Source organism: Penicillium roqueforti (genome assembly GCF_015533775.1).
Source record: "Penicillium roqueforti strain LCP96 04111 chromosome Unknown scaffold_05, whole genome shotgun sequence".
In the NCBI taxonomy this organism is placed as follows: Eukaryota; Fungi; Ascomycota; class Eurotiomycetes; order Eurotiales; family Aspergillaceae; genus Penicillium; species Penicillium roqueforti.
Genome location: NW_024067569.1, coordinates 673,933 through 694,242, shown reverse-complemented (window position 1 = coordinate 694,242; position 20,310 = coordinate 673,933). Strand labels below are relative to the sequence as shown.

Genomic DNA, 20,310 nt, shown 5'->3' with positions numbered 1-20,310 from the left:
AACCTCCTGGTTTTGCATCTTTACTGGACTTGGTTTCTCTTTTACCAAGACTGGTATATCGCGCTCTACGGTTTCATTGGGGATGCCCAGAGTCAGCTCTTCGGCAGCGTGTTACTGGCCCGCGTGGTCGTTCCCCTCATTCTTGAAATCAGTCTGATTTGCTCTGGACTAGTCACTCGTTTTGCCATTCACTTGAGTGCCCAAGACTTCACCCCACGGTCCTACTAAACAATCTCTCGCGCAATTCTGGGCGCGTCGAGTAGAGCCGAGCCGAGTCGACATCTGGTCGGACCCCTCCGAAATCATGTCGCAATATCCAAACGGTCAACAGGCATACTATGGCCAATCTACAAACCCCCAAGCCCCTACTCAACCATCCACCGGCCACTATGACAATTATACCCCCGCGCCGGACAGACATCTGCCTCGAAGGATGCCGAGTTACAATGCCGGGGATGATTCTGGATTCTTCAACCCTGTCCAGACCCAGAATATGAGAGCGACCGAAGAAAACAGCCAGTATGCAGCACAAGGCGGTGGTTATGGTGGCAGCGCGGGACAGGGTGGCTACAATGATGTGCAGAGAGCCACTGAAGACGACAGAGACTCGAGATATTCGCGGACTTCCTCAGACGCCATGTCGCGTATGTCTCCGAGTCGGGCCTCTTCGCAAACCTCCACTATGTCTTATCAATACCAATACTCTGGAGCACCCTCGTCCCAGACGGCCTACAACCCGCAGCAATACGGCCTTCCACACACGCAGTCGCAACCGGTTCTCGCTTATAACCCCCAGACGTACACTGGCTCCAGCAATGCTTCATACGCCGGTCCCGCCTTGGGCCATCAACCATATAATCCTGCGGCATACCAGTCTACCGCAATGTCGGGAATGAGCTCTCCGGTTCTACCTAGAAGGCAGAGCGCAGCTTCACACTACGGGCAGACACCGCCGACTCCACAATCGTATGGCTTTTCCCAACAATCACCGCTTCCACCGCCAAGGGGCGCCGATCATCCGTATGGAGGACGTCCGTACCAACCCATGTCACCGGTCACCTCGCCTTCCTATGTTCCCTCAAGCTCCCCGGGCATAATGCATATGCCTCCGCCTACATCACGTTCTTATTACAGCAACCCACAAGGGGCGTCGTATGATCTGCCATCTCCTCGGTATACCCCAGCGATCCCAAGCGGTTCCTTCGAAGAGCAGCCTCCGGCGCCTCCAGTTCATCAGACTCAAGCAAATGGCTTGTACGGCAAGCGGCCAAGTGTAGCAGGGCGAACCCTGCCGACGCCCCCTGTGCAGCTAGACTTGCCTCAACATCCGAGGCGAACTGAGACGTTGACTCGACACCCCCAGTCCCGGCCTCTTCCTGGACCCCCAGTCGATGAAGCTGGGCTAGATGGCAATCGTTGGCCAGCGGAACCTCCTATGGCATATGAAAATGTGCTCAGAGAAGATGAGGACTCTCAGAACTTTTCCCGTCACGGCTCTAGAGCATCCCATGCTAGCTCCCATTCACGCATGCAGTTCTTGCCGGATGAGGAACAAACCCACACCAACGGTAATATAGAGACAGACACTGGTCATATGATAAATGACGATGCCTACAGTGAGGAAAGCGACCCAGAGGCTGCTGCTGGTTTGATTATGTTGCAAGAAGACATAGCGCGTGAGGAACGTGAGAAAGGGCGGATGCGACGTGAGACCAATGCGTCAGTTCTCAGCTCACGTGGATCCAACATATCGCCAAGAGAGCCTTCACCGCACTCTGATTCACTTGGAGATAACGAGTTCATCGGCCATGACCTTTCGCAGGACGAAGGGGGCTACCAAGCAAACGTGCACTACGGTATTTACAGTTCGGAAGAGTATTCGGACCCTGCCGCGGGCGACAGATTCCCAGGCACCTCTGGTTCATTCAGAAGCTCCGGGTCCCCCGATGAGCGTGGGGAGTATTATAATGATTACGAGCACCCGCCTATTGCATATGATTATGCCAGGCGCCTCCATCATTTGCCGGCCGATGCCAGGGTAGATGCCAGTGGTACTGGGGGATTATCGGCACCGGATGCCTATTCCCGACGGATGAGCTTTGACTATGGCGATGAAGGAGAATCACCATATGATCACACCCATTCTGGAGATCAATCCGATGACGAAAGCGCCCACCGATCCGCACACGAAGATCTGTTCTTCCACCCTGGAATGCGTCCATTGCCACCAGCACCTGTAGAGCCTGCTGGTAATGTTGATCTTGTGTCACATCTGATGCCTGCGGGCACATATAACCGCCACTCGGAGCAGCAAGATGACTTGGACAGCTATTCACAGTATAACAACCCCGCCTTACTGAACTCTGCGGATTCTTATGGCGAGGCTTTGCTAAACCAGTCCCAAGTTCCGCGGTCGTCATCTTTGTCAGCTCCCATTGGGCCTCGTACTGATGCACCCATCAGATCGAAGACCGACGCGGACCGGCTCAGATACAGGCAGCAGCAGCAAGAACTTCTCTTGCAGCTTCAGCACAAGGACCTGCCTCATATCGACCCAGCGGCAGCAGCTATGACGCTGGATCTGCCAAGCATCCCGGCTGGCCGGCGCAAGAGATTCCATCCTGCAAAGCTGTCATCGGAACAATTCAAGAAGTGTACCGAGCCGTGGGCTTTGAGCTCTCTCTTGTCCTGGATTAAAGATCTGAGTGAGGATGAAACAGATCTCAGAGAGCAAGCAATTGCCGATGCCATGGTTGCGTTATTCACTCACAAAGTCCCCACCATGAATATTGCTGATGCCGAGACACTGGCTGCTCGAGTTGTGAGTGGCATGCTTGAAGAAGGTGCATTGGTAAAAGAAGAAGAATGGGTCAAGTTTGGCTCAGGCACTCTTTCGGGTATCCTGTTCCAGATCACTGGCACTGGATGTTACTCTCCCCGGCTCCACTTACATGAGATGCACATTGAGGGTACTGATAGCTTCGGTCGATGCTACTCTCATCACTGTATGCGAACATTGAAGAAGGTCAACCTCAAGGCACAGATGATGGCACCGCAGAAGAAAATCGAGGACTGGGTCACTTTCTACAAGGTCCCCAAGGAGGTCTGGGAAGCTCATCCGAGGAAAGAGGTCGATCGACAGAACAATCTGCACGAAATTGTCACTACAGAAGACTCCTACATCTCACAACTGGATGTCCTACGAGAACTATATCGTGATCAATTGGCTAAGATGAATCCTCCCATCATTCCGGTGAAGCGATTACCCAAATTCTTGGCCGACGTGTTTGGCAAGGTTGATGCTGTGAAGAGAGTCAACGAGGATTTCCTGTTGGCCCAGCTTAAATACCGCCAAAAAGAACAAGGGCCTTTTATCTCTGGATTCAGTGACATCTTCCGGGAATGGATTCGCAAAGCTAAGAATGTTTACATCGACTACGCTGCAACCTTCCCAACGGCCAACTATCTTGTACGCAAGGAGGCTGAACGCAACCCGCACTTCAAGCAATTCCTAAACCAAGCCCGGGAACACAAGCTATCAAGTCGCCTTAGCTGGGATACTTTCCTCAAAGCCCCGATCACCAGAATCCAGCGGTATACTCTTCTGTTGGCGACTGTCCACAAAAATATGGTCAAGGATTCCGAAGAAAAAGGAAATTTGGCACAGGCCATTGAAGAAATCAAGGTCGTTGCGCTGGAGTGTGACAACAAAGTGGGAGAGATGAACAAGAAGGCCGACTTGATGGAGTTGGCGTCCAAGCTGCAATTGCGGCCCGACATGAAGAAGGAAGTTGAACTCAACCTTGAACACTTGGGTCGGCAGATCGTCTATCGAGGCGAACTGCAACGTCCTGGAACCCGTACAAGATTCCTTGTTGATACACATGCCATCCTGTTCGACCATTATCTCGTTCTTGCTAAGGTATTCACGATGCGCGACCGGGCAGTGAAGTACGAGCGATACGATATCTCGAAATTGCCTATCCCAATGGATCTATTGGGCCTTGAAAGCACCGACGATGATCCCGTGGTCAAATCATCGGTCCGGGGAGTTTCGACTGTCACACCTTCCCAAGCAGGTGCTGCCAGCCCTCTTGCACATACAGGGTCTGGTGCTTCTGGAGGAAACGGTGCTCTTGACAACTCAAGGGATGACAAGATTCTATATCCTTTCAGAATCAAGCATCTAGGCAAAACTGGAACATATACTCTCTACGCCTTTTCAGCGCAAAGCCGCCTGGAATGGTGCCAAAAGATCATCGAAGCGAAGACAAAGCATGCTGCTGCTCTCTTCTCGCAAAATGCCGAGCCATTCCGACTGCGCGTGCTTGCGGACACTGCGTTCGCATACTCTGATCATACACCCGGCTCTAAAAGTGTCACCATCAAGGGCACCCCTCTCCATCGTGCGATTGTGGAGGTCGAGAAACAATATGAAAGCTCTAAAGCTCGCCCTCCTGCGATATGCAAGACTGCAGTCAACTGTGCCACGGTGTTCCAACAGCCACCTGGGCGGATTATGTGTGCAATTGGCACGGACTATGGAGTTTACATGTCCGAGCTCAATAACCCCAGGGGTTGGTACAGGGCTATTCCCATCACACGGGTCACACAAGTTGCTGTCTTTGAGGATTTCAATTTGCTGTTGTTGATTGCCGATCGGTCTTTGATTGCATACCACCTCGACGTGGTCTGTCCCGCCAATGGGAAAACCTCCCAATCATCTCAGGATTCTGCCCGACGAGCACCGCAGAAGCTGTCTGGAAATCGTGAAGTGGGCTTCTTTGCCGCTGGTCGCCTGAAGGACCGCTACTTGGTCTTATACAAGAAGCGTGAGGGTTTGTCGTCTACGTTCAAGGTATATATATTCGCAGCAAACTCGATAAAGTAACAGCAAACTCACATACAAAATTTAGGTTCTCGAGCCCGTCCTGCAAAAATCATCCACAAATAAGGGCCGCCTGTTCTCACGTCGCTCGCAAACGGAGTTCTTCCGCGATTACGACGAGTTCTACATCCCTGCCGAGACCTACCGAATTAACATGTTCCACTCCTCGCTTGCCATCTCAACCCAAAAGGGCATTGAAGTCCTCACCCTTGACAAGAAACTTTCATGGTCTGTCCCAGATTTTAGCTCCAACGATACTGGAGATGCACACGATACCCTCCACAGCATTGCCAATCGCATCAGCGGGCTCAAGCCGCTAGGCATGTTCCGTCTCAGCGAGAGCGAGTTCCTAGTAGCTTACCAGCAGTGTGCTGTGTACGTCAACAAGCACGGCGACGTCTCTCGCAGTGTAGTCATGGAGTTCGTGGGCAGCGCACACACAGCCTGTCTCTATGGCAAATTCCTAATTCTCTTCAACGACGACTTCGTCGAAGTCCGCAACGCAATGAACGGTCGCTTACGCCAGGTTATTCCGGGCCACAACGTCGTCTGCATTGACGACGGTAGCAAGGTGCCTGGCTCGCTCAACGGCAATGCACAAGCCAACATCGGTGGCTCGATGGGTCTTTCAAGCGGCTTCTCTGGCGCGGCCAATGGCTCCCCGGGCCCCACGGGCATGGGCAACACGGTCAAAATCTGCATGCAGCATCCAGAGTATGAGCGAAGCCAGCTTGCCTTGGAACTTGTCGAAAATGAGGGGCAAAAAGACTAAGTCAATACCAGTCGACCGTTTTGGGGTCGCCCTGCCTCATATTTTGGTCTCATTTTGGGTTTCATACTTCTCTTGGAACTTCACCCCCTTACCCTTTCTCTTCGCTTTTTCGTACACCTTTCATTCACCCCTTTTTCAACATCCCTTTCTACTTTTGAGCCTTTTATTCTCCGCCGTGGTTACCTTTCCTCTATAGAGGGTGGCCCGATTCTTCATGCCTATGCTTGTTTTATACCCTTTTTCTTCCTCTCTTGCGTGTCACACAATGCCATTATACTTCTACGTCGAACTTCTACGTCGAAGGTTGATGGTGATTGATCGCTTCCACCCCTGGGATTGTTCCAGTCGGCTCGATGATCATGCTGTACATAGAAAACGTCACTGCATCTCATGACTTGACGATTTCCTGAATTCAGAACACTTTAGTATCCTGGGCGACTTTGCCCCTACGAATTTTTGATTAGTGGAAACATTCAGGTCTCAAATCTATCTTTTGATTTCGACATATTTATTCGAATCGCAAATACCATGTAGGATTTGGTACATGTACGAAGAGCGCTACGTCGAATCCACATGTCTAATAAACAAGAAAGGTTCATTCTTTCTAAGGGATCTAGAACTCCAGGTTCCAATCCAAGGGGAACCACGCAAAAAGTGAATTGAAACATCCAATCCAAGGGTTGTAGTACAAAATTGCATAACGATCCAACTAAGGATTCGGGAATAAGAAAAACAGATGAGATAGCGGCTAACCGTATATGAAATGAGACAGTATGCAAGAATATCATGAGTCAAACTCGACGAGCTTGCTGATAACCTCTCCATCGCGGGCCGTGGAAGAATCACCGCTCTTAGTGGAAGCAGCAGAGCCGGAGACCTTCCGAGGAGCGTGGGTGGCATCATCCTTCCCGTCCAAGAGAGAAGTTCTCTCTTCCTTTCCGCCGCCAAGCACCTCAGCTCCTTCAAGGAGGTCACGGTCAGCGTCACGGACAATGCTACGACGTTCCGGGTCGGCGCCGTATGCGCCAGCGCCCCAGCTGGGGATACCACCGGGGATGGCGGTGGCAGTGTTCTCACGACGGGGATAGTCATCATCGTCTTCATCGTCTTCTTCTTCCTCGCGGCCGTGAGCGAGATCACGCTGCGCCTCGTCCATTCGCTTCTTGACTTCGGCGGCCATGCGGATTCCGTCGGAGACGATGTTGTCGAGGACGCCGCGCAGGCCCTTGCCTGGTGGCACGATACCTCCTGAGGCGCCAGCGACGGGCGCTGAGCCAGCGCTGAGTCCGGAGGAACGGACACTGCCGATGTTGGAGAAAGTTGTGAGATTGGACGACATTGAGGAAGATGCGGCTAGAGCCGCGGGGTGGGGGTGGTCGGACAGATGGAAGGATTGGGGGAAGTAGGATTCAAAGAATTGCTCTAGGAGTTCGTCGGCCAGGACAACCATTCGGAAGGTAGGGAGAGTGATATGCAGGGGATTATTAGGGTCGAGAGCCGGGTTGGCAGACTCAGATGTTGAGCGGTTGTGGTCGCGACTGTCTAATCCGACGGTGGTAGACTTAGCTGACTGGGGAGCTGCGTCTGGTGCTGGAGAGTTGGTGGACTTGGCATCATCAACATCGATCAAATCTTCTTCGTCGTCGTCGTCACCAATGGCAAATGAGTCTAGCTTCTCGGTTGCCTCTACTGTTGTATCCAGCAGGTCTGCTTGGTGGTTCTCTTGGTGGCTAGGGTCGGCGTATTCGAAGCAACGACGGATGAATGCGCTGACGCTACCGAGGAATTTCTCGTCAGTAGTGAGCGAGTTCTCAACAAAGTCACGGTCTCCCGACAAGTTCAGATCTTCCACAGATGGGGTGGCCGTGATTGTGCCCTCGAACCCACGCCGGGAGAGAAACAACAGCGCCTCGGACATCTTGAGGATCCCCTCACGATCAACCTGGCCATTTCCACTGTCATCGTACAGGTCGAAGAAATAGTTGATGTTATTCATGATATCAGGGGATCCTTTAAGGCGGGCAAGACCATTCACCACATTTTGAAGATTCAATCCCTCCTCGGGATCTGTGCCCCACTTGCGGTAGAGGCGTTGCATAAACTCATGGTCCGCTGGCTGCCTGCGGTTCGCCCACAATGCTGATTTTCCTGATGGGGATTCTCTCCTCGAGGGACTAGGGGAGTCAGCAACCGCCCATTTAGATGTGGCGGCTAAAAACTCCCGGAAAGCATCATAATCCATATGTGTAGGGCTAGGTCCAAGGCCAACACGGCCAACTTCGGTGTCTGCAGGAGGGGCAAGCATGGAAAGGCGTTGGGATTTCGATTTCTTCCTCTCTTGCCGCCTCGCCTCTTCCTCGATAACTCTCTGGTGCTGTTCCCATTGGTACAGCGTTTCATAGAAGCGGTCATATATCGTTCCAAGATCATCCACGCTCAGGCGTTTGCTCTCGGGTCCAAGATTGCGGATAGAAGTACGCTTTGCAAAAGTCTCGATATTCTCTAAGACAGCACCCTTGTGCTTTTCTCGCGTCTCGGTGATCGTGCTGTGAGTGATGCCAGAAAATTCTTTGAAAGCAACCACCATTAATTCCTGGAATCTAGTAATAGCCCGCAGCTTGGGATTCTCCGATCTCGGGTGGGCAGATTCATCCAATCGGGAAAAATATGACTTCAAGACAGAAATAAATGATCCGTCATCTTGTGTCTCGAGAAGCTCCTCGCCGTTGACTCGGAGGATGGCAAGACCGACCTGGAAGAGGACCTTTGGCCCTTCTAGGAAAAACACATCCAAGACACGGAAAGCAAAGACGAGCGGCATAGAGTTAATGTAGAGAGAAAGGAACCATGGCAACGATACCACAGAAAGTTGTACGTCTGATTTGGTGAGGTGATCCCAGAGAACCGGCATTGTTTTCTCAACTAAAGACTCAAACACCTTTTGATCGAGTAGTGTGCCGTACATTGTGGTTGAATAGTAACCGGGCAGGAGACGGTCACAGAGCACAGAGAGAAGGAAAAAGGCCTGGGCCTCTGACATATATCTGGTCAAGTTAGCAAAACGCCCTCGGCAACTTGGGATTCTAAACATACATCAACAATGCGGCAACCACAATGTTCATGGCTTGGCAATATCCAATCTCCGGGTCAATCCAACTGTACGCAGTGAGAACTCGTCGCAAGCGTCCAATGCCTTCTTCGCTCTGGAATCCAGGATACTCTGGAAGACTGCGATTCAAATCTTTCTCAATCTCATCGATGGCAAGGGATTCTTGTCCCTCGAACTTGGCCAATGTCTGTTGGTACAGCTTTGGAGATTGTAGACGAAGGAACAAAGAACCGGATGTGAGCTCCCATATTTCTCCTCGTAGCCGATTTGGCAAACCAACTCTGATTAGCTTGTGGAAGGTTGGTTGGCGAACCAAAGTAGCATTCCGACCATTTTCTGGAGAATATCAGTCACATGTCGGAATATACAATCAAAAAAGAATGTCTTTTTACCTCTGAAATATTCGCCCCAAAGTCTCATCTTACTGCGATCGCGCAGCTTGCGTGCATCACCAGGGTAGCGGAAAATTAGACCCAGCCCCGCATCCGGGGGTTGACGAGTATCAGCTTCGTTCCCGTCTTGTCCCTTTCCTTTGGCGCCTGAGAGCAAATATTCCGAATAACAATCTGAGACGACGGTCCGCAAGCTGTCAACCTCCTTCATTGCCTCCCTCAGGCCTTTTTTTAGTGTGTCACAAAATCGCTCGCAGGCCTGTCTGCTACCGACAAGCTGCAATATGAGGCGTTGAGGGGCGAAATTGGGTTCTTGATGCTTATTGAGCAAACCATTCCATGTTGTCAGCGCCAAAGAGAAAACATGGCTGGCGCTATGAAGGCGTTCGACACGTCGTATGCAGGATAGCGGGAGGATGAATCCATTGCCTGATGGTCCAGTGCCGTGCGTTTGGCCAGTCCAAGTGGTCGAGGCACTTGCTGTAGCAGATGGAATGAAGCTCGTGGGCTGGGTTGAAAAGCAGATGAAACGTTCACTTAGATGCAAACGTCCAGTGTATGTATTCCCAGCCCGGTCAACCCTGCGAGTGCCATCTCCTTGGTTTGACGAGGAATTTGGTAGTGGTAGAACGAGATCAGCGGTGATCTCTTGAAGCGGGTTCTGGGAATCAGGGAGGCGGAATTGTTGCCGGAACAACGATGCCTTGGAGGGGTTATGATCGGGCGAGGATAGGGCGGAAATGTTGAAATTGGCAGGGTCAATCAGGCTCTGGGCCTTCTGAACGAAGGACGACCACGGTATCATGTTGGAGAGATGAGGGTGTGAATTCGATAACCAATGATGTCGGAATCAAGCTCAGTTAAAGACTTCGAGTCCAGCAGATCCGGGCTAGGAGTAGGAAAAAAAGCCCGTGCGTAGTTGAAATTGGAGCTTCAAGGTCATCGTACAAGCTAAATCAACCTTGGCCGAGGACTAGGCCTGCAGAACAAGAGGATTGCGTCGAGTGTTGTTGCGGATTGATAAGAGGGGGCGTGATGATGCTGGTTTCACGTGACTGTCCTCAGCCTTATCCATAATAGCTTGGCATCACAGCATTCTTCGAAAGTTATACGTGGAAATGTCCTCTACAGTAATTATTCTTTTCGCCATTCTAGCCTTAGATATTATACAATCAGCGCTGTAGGTCAGTGGCTATAAGGGGAGGGACATCTACCAGAGATTCAAAGATATCGTACGCAGTGTTTACATTTGTCTAACTATATATAACGAGTGTGAAGTTAATTTCTAGTTCTATAATATGCCCCACTGTGAGTAGTACAATGGTCTACGATCCTACAGTCTACAGAGAAGAGCCTAAGAACTAGAGATTCTCAATTTATGAGGCTTAGTTGAGATGAATATCACAAGAAACACAAGTCTGAGACAGAAGGACGCAAACATATTATGATCGGACAAAAATGGGGAATTGAAACACAATCCAAGCTTGACACGGAAGCAAAAACACACACATTTGAAACCAAAGAAAAATTGAGAATAGAACAGGATTTGAGAAATCTTAATAGAGTGAAAGAAATATAGTGAAAGAAAATATCGGAATCAAACAGGATGTAGGTGAAATAGAACGGTGAAATAGAACAAGAATAGCGAACAAGAGAAGATTTAGGAACAGAACAAGAAACAAGATTGGAATAAAACCAAGCTCAACGCAATCACTAGACATTGAAAATTGACTGTGGGATAGCCTAGTGGTGTCAAGAGGGCCTTGTAAGAAGGATTGAACATGAAGAAAAGAAAAAGAGCCTGGATCGGCTAGTAGCGGTCACAGGGCAAAAGACAGTGGAAAATGAAATTCCCTTTGTTCTTGTCAAGTGACCGGAGCTTTCAGTTGGCGGTGGAAAAGAAGTGGAGAGCCCAGTATAGCTGGTGATTGATGGACATGCCATGGGTCAAACGACAGCGGAACTTTGTGGATTTGTTTGTTTGTCTTTGTTCGTGTCGATGACCCCGAGTAAGATGGGCTTAGTGCGTGCTGGCCCATTGGCCTGGCAAATGAGTGGAAAGCCTAGGCAGTCTGGCAATGAGATAGCTGAGCGTTGTTGTATTTTTTTTTTACTTTGCTTGTGGTTGGTCTTGTTCCTGCTTGATCTTGTTTCTGTCTTTATGTAGTGACCGGTGGGGGGGTTTTTTTTTTTGTTGGTATTGACCTCGTCAAGTCACCGTTGGCGCCAGAGAGCTTGTTGTTGTCCGGAGTGTCGTTCAAGTGAAAGATATTGAAAGGTCCAGGTAGCTTGTGATGGCCTTTGGTCGAAAGACGGCTTGAAGGAGTGCATTTTGTATTTTCATTTGTGTTTTTGTATTTTTTTTGTATTTTTTTGTTCAGTGATCCGCGGGTTTGGGCTGTCCGTGGAAGGAGCCGAGAAACCCCCAAGTATAAAATCGAGCACTATCCAGGCAGGTCGATAATGGCCTTCAAACAAGAGACAGCTGGCCTCGATGGGAAGATCAGTATGTCCCTTTTTTTTTTTTTTTCCCTCCTCTTTCTCTTTCCCTTTTCGTTTTTCTTCTTTTTTTTTCTTCTCTTTCTTTAGTTCTTGTCGAGCGAGCCTCGGACCTGCGAAGGCTCTGTGTATTCAGGAAGGACTTCCTCGGAGGGACTGGTCATAAGACCCTGCTTTTCGCAGGCCTCGCCATCCTCCCAGGCGGCCTTGCGCTCCGAAGAAGTGGTACCGCGGTAGCGTTGCCAGAGGAAAACCACAGCCTGGCCGACCAGCATGCCAATGGCACTTGCGGTCAGTCCAGCCAGGACACCCAAAACAGCCGGGACAATGATAAAGTGAACAATGCGTGAAAAAGTGCGGGCGAAAGCGCCGTGGTGCGGGTGGTGATGGTGGGGACGAGCGGAGCCGTGGGCGTGGGCATGATGACCACCGGGGCCGAACTTTTCACGCCCAGAACCCTCCTTCCCGAAAGGAGGCGGGGGAGGGTAAGGCATATCGTCATGGTCTTCTTCGTGGTGGCCCATTATCTTGCCCTCGTGTTTGCCATGGCAGCCCTTGTGGCCGGATTTGGCCATGCCCATCACACGAGCCTTGGCGCCAGCCAAGAGGCCCCGAATGCGAGAGACCAGAAGTTCTTGCAGGCATTTGGCCTTGCCGTGGCACTCCTTCCAAGACAGGCGATCGGAAGCAGGGGTGTTGCTTTCGATTTCAGTCCGAGCGATGAAGAGCTCGCCGTTGGGATCCTGTAGGACGGTGATCGCCACAGTATCGACAGGGACGGGGTGGGTTTCCAGGTCGAGAACAGTGAATCGAATATCTAGGAGTTCGTATCCCGGCTCGTCGGATGGTACGGCCATCGGCATGATTTCAAGCGCATACCCAACAGGCATGGGGGCGGAGTCCTCTCCCTCTTCATTTTGTTGCACAGCAAGAATCGGGATGGGCGGAGCCGGTGGGAATATTTGGCGGCCGTTGGCCAACAGGCGGTTGTCCTCGATCGAGAAATCCAGAGTCTATGAGAGTTTGTTAGCCAGTTCGAATGAATAAACGCATTTTGTCATTCTTACCAGAGATGATGGTTTGCCCTCCGTCCAGATAACAGCACCTTCGTCATTGGTTTCACGAAGAGGACATTCAGAGCAAGGCAGGTCAACAATCGCATGACGAACGTCCTCCAGAAGCATAGGGTGGATATTAACAAATCCATCTTCAATAATATCGACTTTAGGTTCCATCTCGGGGACGACCAGCATGGCACTGGCGCCGAGAGCAGCGGCGCCACCCAGCAAAAGGGAGCGCACAAACATGGCGGTGGTAGGAAATGATGCTTAACGCAAAATGAAAGTCAAAAGCAAGGCGATGCTTCTCTTCTTGAAGTTGATGAGATGAGTAGACTCAATAACGATGTGGTGAACAATATCTCGAGGGGGTAGATAAGTGCACTTATCTTCTTTCAGCGGGATGTGGAGTGGGTGACGCCAGCTCCTGCGTGGCTCGTGCTGTCATTGGTCCACTGGTGGATAGTCAGCCTGCTGACTGTGCAGGCGGCATCTCCCGGGCTTGGACAATCGTGTTCTTATTCGTAGGCTCCAGACTGAACGGCGACATACCGAGGTATATCGTTCCCCTGATATTATTTAAAAATGAGGATGGCGAGGACTCCAGTCCTATGCCTATCGGGTATGCATTCGAAATCATGATAATGTCTGTGCGATACATTCGCTTCTAGCTACCAAAAGTTGGCATGTGCTGTGGACAAAAACATGGTACTGTGGTATACGTTCCGAGGTGACGAAACACAACCTCGATGCTAGCGTGTGTTGCTAGCGTGTGTTTTTATCCAGGCGCGAAATGCGCATAGTCCGCCTGGTGAACGTGCAGGAGGCGCAGTTTGTAACCGTGCCACGCTTAGGTGTATACTGCAATATCATGTTTTCGAGTTTCTGGGAGATCATATAATGCTCCCAGATTCCGGAGCTGGCGGTTGTTATAAATTCGCATGGTCAGCCTGCTGAACGTGCAGGTGGCATCTGTGCTATGTTGCCTGCCCCTGGGAGCTCATTTAATCTCCCCATCTCCCAGAGGCTAGCTGTCATTGCTGAAATTGGTTTGTTCAGCGGGCCAACTATGCAGATGGCACCCGAGAAGCCTTTGCGCAGTCCACCCATAGCCGACTCCAGAGGTATGGCTGTCGCTGGATTTTGCTCCTATGCCATGATGCTAGCTCCTGGGAGATTAATGATGTTCCCCACCCCCAGGAGCTGGCATGCTGTTGTTTGATGACGGCATCGGCACGGCCAGCCTGCTGCACATGTAGACAGCATTAGATCGTGTTCATGCCATATTGCCAGCCTGCAGAAGATCATATAACGTTGCTACCTCACACAGGCTGCCTTGTCGTTGGGCGAACAGGCTTGTTCAGTAAGCCGACCGACCATGCAGCCAGCTCCCGAGAGATCATACGATGCCCCCCATCCCTAGGAGCTGGCGTACTGTTGCAAACTGCATGGTCAGCTAGCGAAACATGGAGATGGCATCATATGCCGCGTAGCCAGCCCATGGGAGATGATATGTTGTTCCCCGCTCCCATGAGCTGGCCTATTGTTAACGCGATGTTGTCAACCACTAGGAGATCATTGATGTCCCAATATCCTGGGGGCCGACGTGTTTTGAGTGAATCGGCGTGTCCAGCAGGCCGACCATGCGATCAACTCCTAGGAGGTCGTGTAATGTTCCCCATTCCTAGGAGCTGGCGTGTTGTTGCGAAGCGCATGGTCAGCCCGCTGAATACTTGCCATATTGCCAGCCCCTAGGAGATAAAATGATGTTCCTCATTTTTAGGAGCTGGCGTGTTGTGAGTGAATTGGCGCGTTCAGCAGGCTGACCAGGCAACCAGCTCCTAGGAAATCATATAATGTCCCCATCCTAGGAGCTGGCATCTTATAGGTGAATTGGCATGTTCAGCAGGCCGACCATACGGTCAGCTCCTAGGAGATCGTACGATCCCTATTCTTAGGAGCTGGCGTGCTGTTGCGAAGTGGTATAGTTAGCCTGCCGAACATAGAGATGGCATAACGTATGCCATGCTTTGCCAGCCCCTAGGAGATCATATAGTGGTCCCATCTCCTAGGGGCTGGCGTCTTGTGGTGAATGAGGTTCAGCAGGCTGACCATGCAACAGCTCCTAGGAAATCATATAAATGTCCCCCATCCCTAGGAGCTGGTGTGCTTTTGCAAACTGTATGGTCAGCCTGCCGAACATGGAGATGACATAACGTATGCCATGCTTTGCCAGCCCCTAGGAGATCATATAGTGGTCTCATCTCCTGGGGTCCGGCGTCTTGTGAGTGAATTTGCGTGTTCAGCAGGCCAACCATGCAACAGCTCCTAGGAAATCATATACTGTCCCTCTCCTAGGAGTTGGCGTGTTGTTGCAAAGTGGCATGGCCAGCCTGCTGAACATGGAGATGGCATAACGTATGCCATGCTTTGCCAGCCCCTAGGAGATGATAATGGTCAGATCTCCTAGGGGCTGGTATTTTGTGGTGAATGAGCGTATTGGGCAGGCCGACCATACCGCCAGCCCCCAGGAGATCATATAACGTCTCCCTCCTAGGAGCTGGCGTGTTGTTGCAAAGTGGCATGGCCAGCCTGCTGAACACGGAGATGGCATAACATATGCCATGTTGCCAGCCCCTAAGAGATGGTAATGGTCAGATCTCCTAGGGGCTGGCGTCTTGTGGTAATTAAGTGTATTCGGCAGGCCGACCATGCCGCCAGCGCCGAGGAGATCATATAAAGTCTCCCTTTTAGGAGCTGGCGTGTTGTTGCAAATTGGCATGGTCAGCCTGCCGAACATGGAAATGGCATAACGTATGCCATGTTGCCAGCCCCCGGGAGATATAATGGTCATCTCCCAGAGGCTGGCTAATGTTGCCGCGGCGTGTTCAGCAGGCCGACCATATAGGCGGCATTTTTTGTGCCATATTGCCAGCCCCTGGGAGATCATGTACTGTCCTCCGCTCCCAAGAGCTGGCTGTTGCTGAAGGTGGCATCGTCAGCCCGCTGAACACGCAGGCGGTAGTCTCAATTTGTGGCGTCACAAGTCGTTTCCATGTGCAGGCAAAACGACGCCAATCGCACATCTTCTACCTAGTTTCCTGGGTAGCCGAATAATATATACCCGAATATAATATATACTCAAGGGCCCAGACATTGTACTCGAACAAGACGTCTTTCGACGACAAAAAAATCACACTTCGCCCCGAAGGGTGAACAACAAACGAATCGTACATGTTGTCTTTCGACAACCGACACAAACAATCATACACCACCACGAAGGGTGGGCGAACAAGAAAATCAAACACAACTCAGAACAGGTACCCCGATAAAATGCCATGGGCGTCGACAGTGATAATCATCCATCACCTTCCCGGGTGAGAGAAACAGGGGTACTCAAACAATGGCTTCTTATTTCGGTGTCGTTGGTAACAGACACCTGTCGCTGTAACTGTGCAGGTGAAGTGGCAATCATCGGACTTGCCAGCTTGCTGCATTGTCTTTTGCGGTCCCAAGAGGTGGCTCATTCGTCCCTCCCCTCGGGTCGCTTTCGTTGTACTTCTGCAGTTGAAGCGGCAATCATCGGACTTGCCAGCTTACTGCCTTGCTGTGGTAGTATTATTCATCAAGAGGTGGCTCATTCGTCCCTCCCCTTGATGGGATGCGCACCGCACCACTTTCCGTTAACCGAACAACGCTCGATCGCCGGCAAAACAACGAAGGAGAACATAGATAATCCGATCGAAGATTGGAACGTCATATCCGTGCTCCCAACGCAGTTCCTCCAGGAACTGTTCAGGACCCTCCAAGGCGTAGACTAGGTGTCCAAGGTGACCTGCCCACAGGGGGAACGACAGCAAAATCACCATCACCATAGCAAATACACCAAAGGAAAGTCGACGAGTTCCTGTCCACAACCCCCTCAGCAAAGCCGACCCTTCATGCATGTCTGACTCGTCAGACACAGTGACGGCGGGTGGGTCGGAAGGCCAAGCTCCTGGCATTTGAAGACCAGAAGGCGCTGCTCCGCCCATTTCCTCCCGCTGTTCTCCTGTATTCTGTCGAGCGCTGCAATTTGAGGTTTCGGCATCCTCGACCCTCTTGGTGCCTTTCGAAACCCCCGCACGGGAATCTGTCCCTGTTGCAACGGCATTCTTTACCGAAGCGTCTTCGGGACTGGCGACCAGGGAAGGGGTGGAGATAGCTCGAGAGGTTGCTGTGACCTGCAACCCCTCAGGAGACGACATAATGCTAGGACGAGCTTGAGTCCTTGCCGCGCGCGCCTCAAGCAACGCATCTAGGTGCGAGCGAGTAACTGTCCGCGGGCTCGGAACAAGTTCATCCTCTGTCTGCCAAGTCAGATCTGATTCATTCCGAGTCGGCTTAGTAGCAGCAGGCACACTCGGAATTTCCTCGACTGACGATGGCTCAGTTTGGACTGACTCAGTTGGGGCTGGCTCACTAGGAGCAGGCGCACCAACAACTTCACCGGACAAAGTGAACACGGATGATTCGAGCGTAGTGGACTCGGGCACAGTGGACTCCAAGGCAGCTTGAGTTGGCTGGGAAACAGCTGGCTCGCTCATCACTGCCTCGGGAGGCACATGCACGGTCTTGAGAGTCTCATCTTCCTGCGATGCAACTTGAGTCGGCTGAGAAACAGCGGGCTCACCCAAGATTGCATTGATAGGAACCTGCTCGGTGGCCTCCAGGACAACTTGAGTCGGCTGCGAAACAGCTGGCACACTCATAGCTGTCTCGGTGGGCACCTGCTCGGTTGAGACAGTCTCGGTGTACTCCAGAACAGTCTGAGTTGGCTGAGAAACAGCTGGCACACTCATGACTGCCTGTGTAGACACCTGCTCGGCCTCAACAGACTCGGTGGACTCCAAGGTGGTCTGAGTTGGCTGCGAAACAGCTGGCACACTCATAACTGCCTGGGTGGGCACCTCCTCTGTCTGGACATGCACAAATTGAGCTGGCTGCGAAACAGCTGGCACACTCATCTCTGGCACATTCGCGGCTGTATGCGTCAACTTTTGTTTCTTCCGGGCCGGCTGTCCGTCCTCGCTGGACCCAAAGATATCAGCTGTCCGTTTGAGTACTCTTCGTACAGAGAGATAGTCAACCCTCCGATGCACGCGAGGGCGGCCACTCCCGACGAGACGATCCCGTCGTTTGAAGACGCGGAAGCGGTCGCGGACCCTTGGCATACCAGGCTTGAGAGGGATGGCTGCCACGGCCTGCGCGATGACGCGATTAAGTGATCGCGTCAATGGGAGAGACGGGGGAGCGATAGCAGCATGACCACCAGATGACTGGCTCGGAGCCGCCAGGTCATCTTTGTTGTACAGTGTGATCACATGCGTCTGCCCCTTATCCCATTCCATGTGACCGTCAAAGGACTCGTCGTTCAACTTTGCGACTTCGGAATAAAACAGCTCGTCGTCGAGTTCCATCATGTCGTTCGTCTCCACTTGCTGAGGAGCGATAGTCAAGGTGGTAGCTAGTGCTTCTTGCACCACTACCATTTCGTCGCACACCTCGGCCTGCAACGTCCCAGCAAGTTCTTGTACCGTGGTCTCAGTACTGATATCCACGGTCTCCACCTGCTGGGGAGCGATGGTGGCGGTGGTAGCTGATGCTTCTTGCACCACTACCATTTCGTCGCACACCTCGGCCTGCAACGTCCCAGCAAGTTCTTGTACCGTGGTCTCAGTACTGATATCCACGGTCTCCAGCTGCTGGGGAGCGATGGTGGCGGTGGTAGCTGGTGCTTCTTGCACCACTAGATTATAGTCGCCCACCTGCGACTCATCTGCCTGCAACATGCCGGCAAGTTCTTGTCCCGTGGCTGTGTCTATGTGTGACCCAGCCCGTGATGGTTTTTGACTGATCAATGATCTAGTATCGTCCCGGCGCGAGCGGAAGTTAGCGTGTCGCGGTCCCCGGCGAATCGATCGAGGGACGATTCGCGGACGGAGAGAGGGAATACTAGTAGAATCATAGACGTTGGGGCTAAGGTCATCACATTCGCGATCCTCAAGGGGGAGCGATCTCGGGCCACGTTCTTTTCCCTTGTCGAGCTGCTGCGGGTGGGGGTCGAATGCCTGCCCGTGGGAGCCTGGTTCCTGGCTTTCCACGACGTGGCGGCGCGCAATACCCACAGGGCTAGCCGAGGACTCGGCGCTACTTGCCTTCCGAGTCTGGACCTGGCTTACCCTTGTGCTTTGCATACTCGCGGCAAGCATTCTATCCGCATTGTCAAGGAGGCCTTTCAGTCGGTCCTCCGCACCTGCAAGGCGTGCCTGTCGTTGCTGGTTTCGGCCGGCCGCCGCAACCACCTGGCAAAGGTCCCGCAAATCTGCCTGGTCCCTCGCCAGCTTCTCCTTGCAGTCGCGGAGGGCCTTTTTCTTGCCCTCCGCTTGCTCCAGGTCAACAGATACCTGCTCCAGGTCGTCCTCAATAACCTGGAACTGGCATTCTATTTGCGAAGTTCTGTTGGAGTTTGCCTGGTTGATCATGGCCTGCATCTGCTCATGATCGAGAAGCTTGGTGGTATTGCGGTCTTTTGCCATTTGGGATCGCAAAGCCGACGCCTGGGACCTGGCGTCGTTCAGTGCGTTCTCCTGACGAGATATTGTCGCTTCGGCATCAGTCAGTACTTCCAGCGCGCTGGCTTCAGGCTGTTTCTGAGGTGGTCGGATACCGGAGGGGGATTGAAGGGCTGTGTCGGGGCCCACCAGAGGGGAGGTCCTGTGCGGAGGACTCTGGGGAAAGTAGGAGGGGCGGTAGGTGGATGAGGGACGGTAGATTGGTGAAGGTGTGGCCGACGAAGGACCAGGCACCACCTCCGTGCCAATGGGTCCATTGCGGGAAGGACGGTACATGGCTGTCGGGGAAAGCTTGTCAATTGACGAAGGACCAGGCACTACCTCCGCGCCAATGGGTCCACTGCGGGAAGGACGGTACATGGCTGTGGGGGAAAGGGTGGCAATTGACACCGGGCCAGGTACCACCTGCGTGCCAATTGATCCATTGCGGGAGGGGTTGGCTGAGGCGATCAGAGGGATGGCGGGAGTGGGGGCACCCGTCATTTGGAACCCAGTGACGCTGTCACGGCGACGGCAGGTCCGTTTCTGTTGGTTTGCCATTGCGAGCTTTGGAAGATGTTAGAAGAGAAGCTGGAAAAGGTTGCTTGTGAAGGCGACTGTACTCACAGAAAAGGGGATGAAATGGCGCAGGATTTGGATGAGAGTCTCTTCTCAAATACTATGGGATAAAGTGTCAGAAACGGCTGATAGGTCACTTGGAAGAGTGGTTGGGACTAACCAGAAGAAGTACGTGGATTCACAAACTATTTGGTCTTTGCAGATGCAGACGAATATGAAAACCGAGTACGATGTGGAAGAAAGAGAGAGGGGAAGAAAGAAAGAGAAGTTGTGTTAGAAGGGCAGAAGATATAGCCCTCGACAAACGACGTGACTCTTGAGGCCCAGGCTCCTCATTGGTCAATGGCCTGACTCAATGACTAGGTCTTGCCTCCCTGGACCAATCAACAGGCTTCCTCATTGTTTGTCAATGGCAGGGTA

The 20,310-nt window shown here is 52.0% G+C and overlaps 4 protein-coding genes across 4 annotated transcripts; 1 reads left to right on the top strand and 3 right to left on the bottom strand.

Moving 5' to 3' along the window:
- Window positions 1-304: 304 nt before the first annotated feature.
- LCP9604111_3439 (putative Rho guanyl nucleotide exchange factor) lies at window positions 305-5,660 on the top strand (the record flags this gene model as incomplete). The annotated part of the gene is made up of 2 exons (XM_039071027.1): window positions 305-4,858; window positions 4,917-5,660. The coding sequence occupies 2 exons, from the start codon at window positions 305-307 to the stop codon at window positions 5,658-5,660; spliced, it is 5,298 nt and encodes a 1,765-aa protein (XP_038930706.1).
- Window positions 5,661-6,444: 784 nt separating this feature from the next.
- On the bottom strand, window positions 6,445-9,966 carry LCP9604111_3438 (GTPase-activating protein; the record flags this gene model as incomplete). Its single annotated transcript, XM_039071026.1, has 3 exons — window positions 6,445-8,704; window positions 8,754-9,105; window positions 9,162-9,966. The coding sequence occupies 3 exons, from the start codon at window positions 9,964-9,966 to the stop codon at window positions 6,445-6,447; spliced, it is 3,417 nt and encodes a 1,138-aa protein (XP_038930705.1).
- Window positions 9,967-11,746: 1,780 nt separating this feature from the next.
- Window positions 11,747-12,967, bottom strand: LCP9604111_3437 (uncharacterized protein; the record flags this gene model as incomplete). The annotated part of the gene is made up of 2 exons (XM_039071025.1): window positions 11,747-12,673; window positions 12,728-12,967. 2 exons carry the CDS (start codon window positions 12,965-12,967, stop codon window positions 11,747-11,749), a joined length of 1,167 nt encoding a protein of 388 aa, XP_038930704.1.
- Window positions 12,968-16,401: 3,434 nt separating this feature from the next.
- On the bottom strand, window positions 16,402-19,872 carry LCP9604111_3436 (uncharacterized protein; the record flags this gene model as incomplete). The annotated part of the gene is made up of 1 exon (XM_039071024.1): window positions 16,402-19,872. The coding sequence occupies one exon, from the start codon at window positions 19,870-19,872 to the stop codon at window positions 16,402-16,404; it is 3,471 nt and encodes a 1,156-aa protein (XP_038930703.1).
- Window positions 19,873-20,310: the final 438 nt, after the last annotated feature.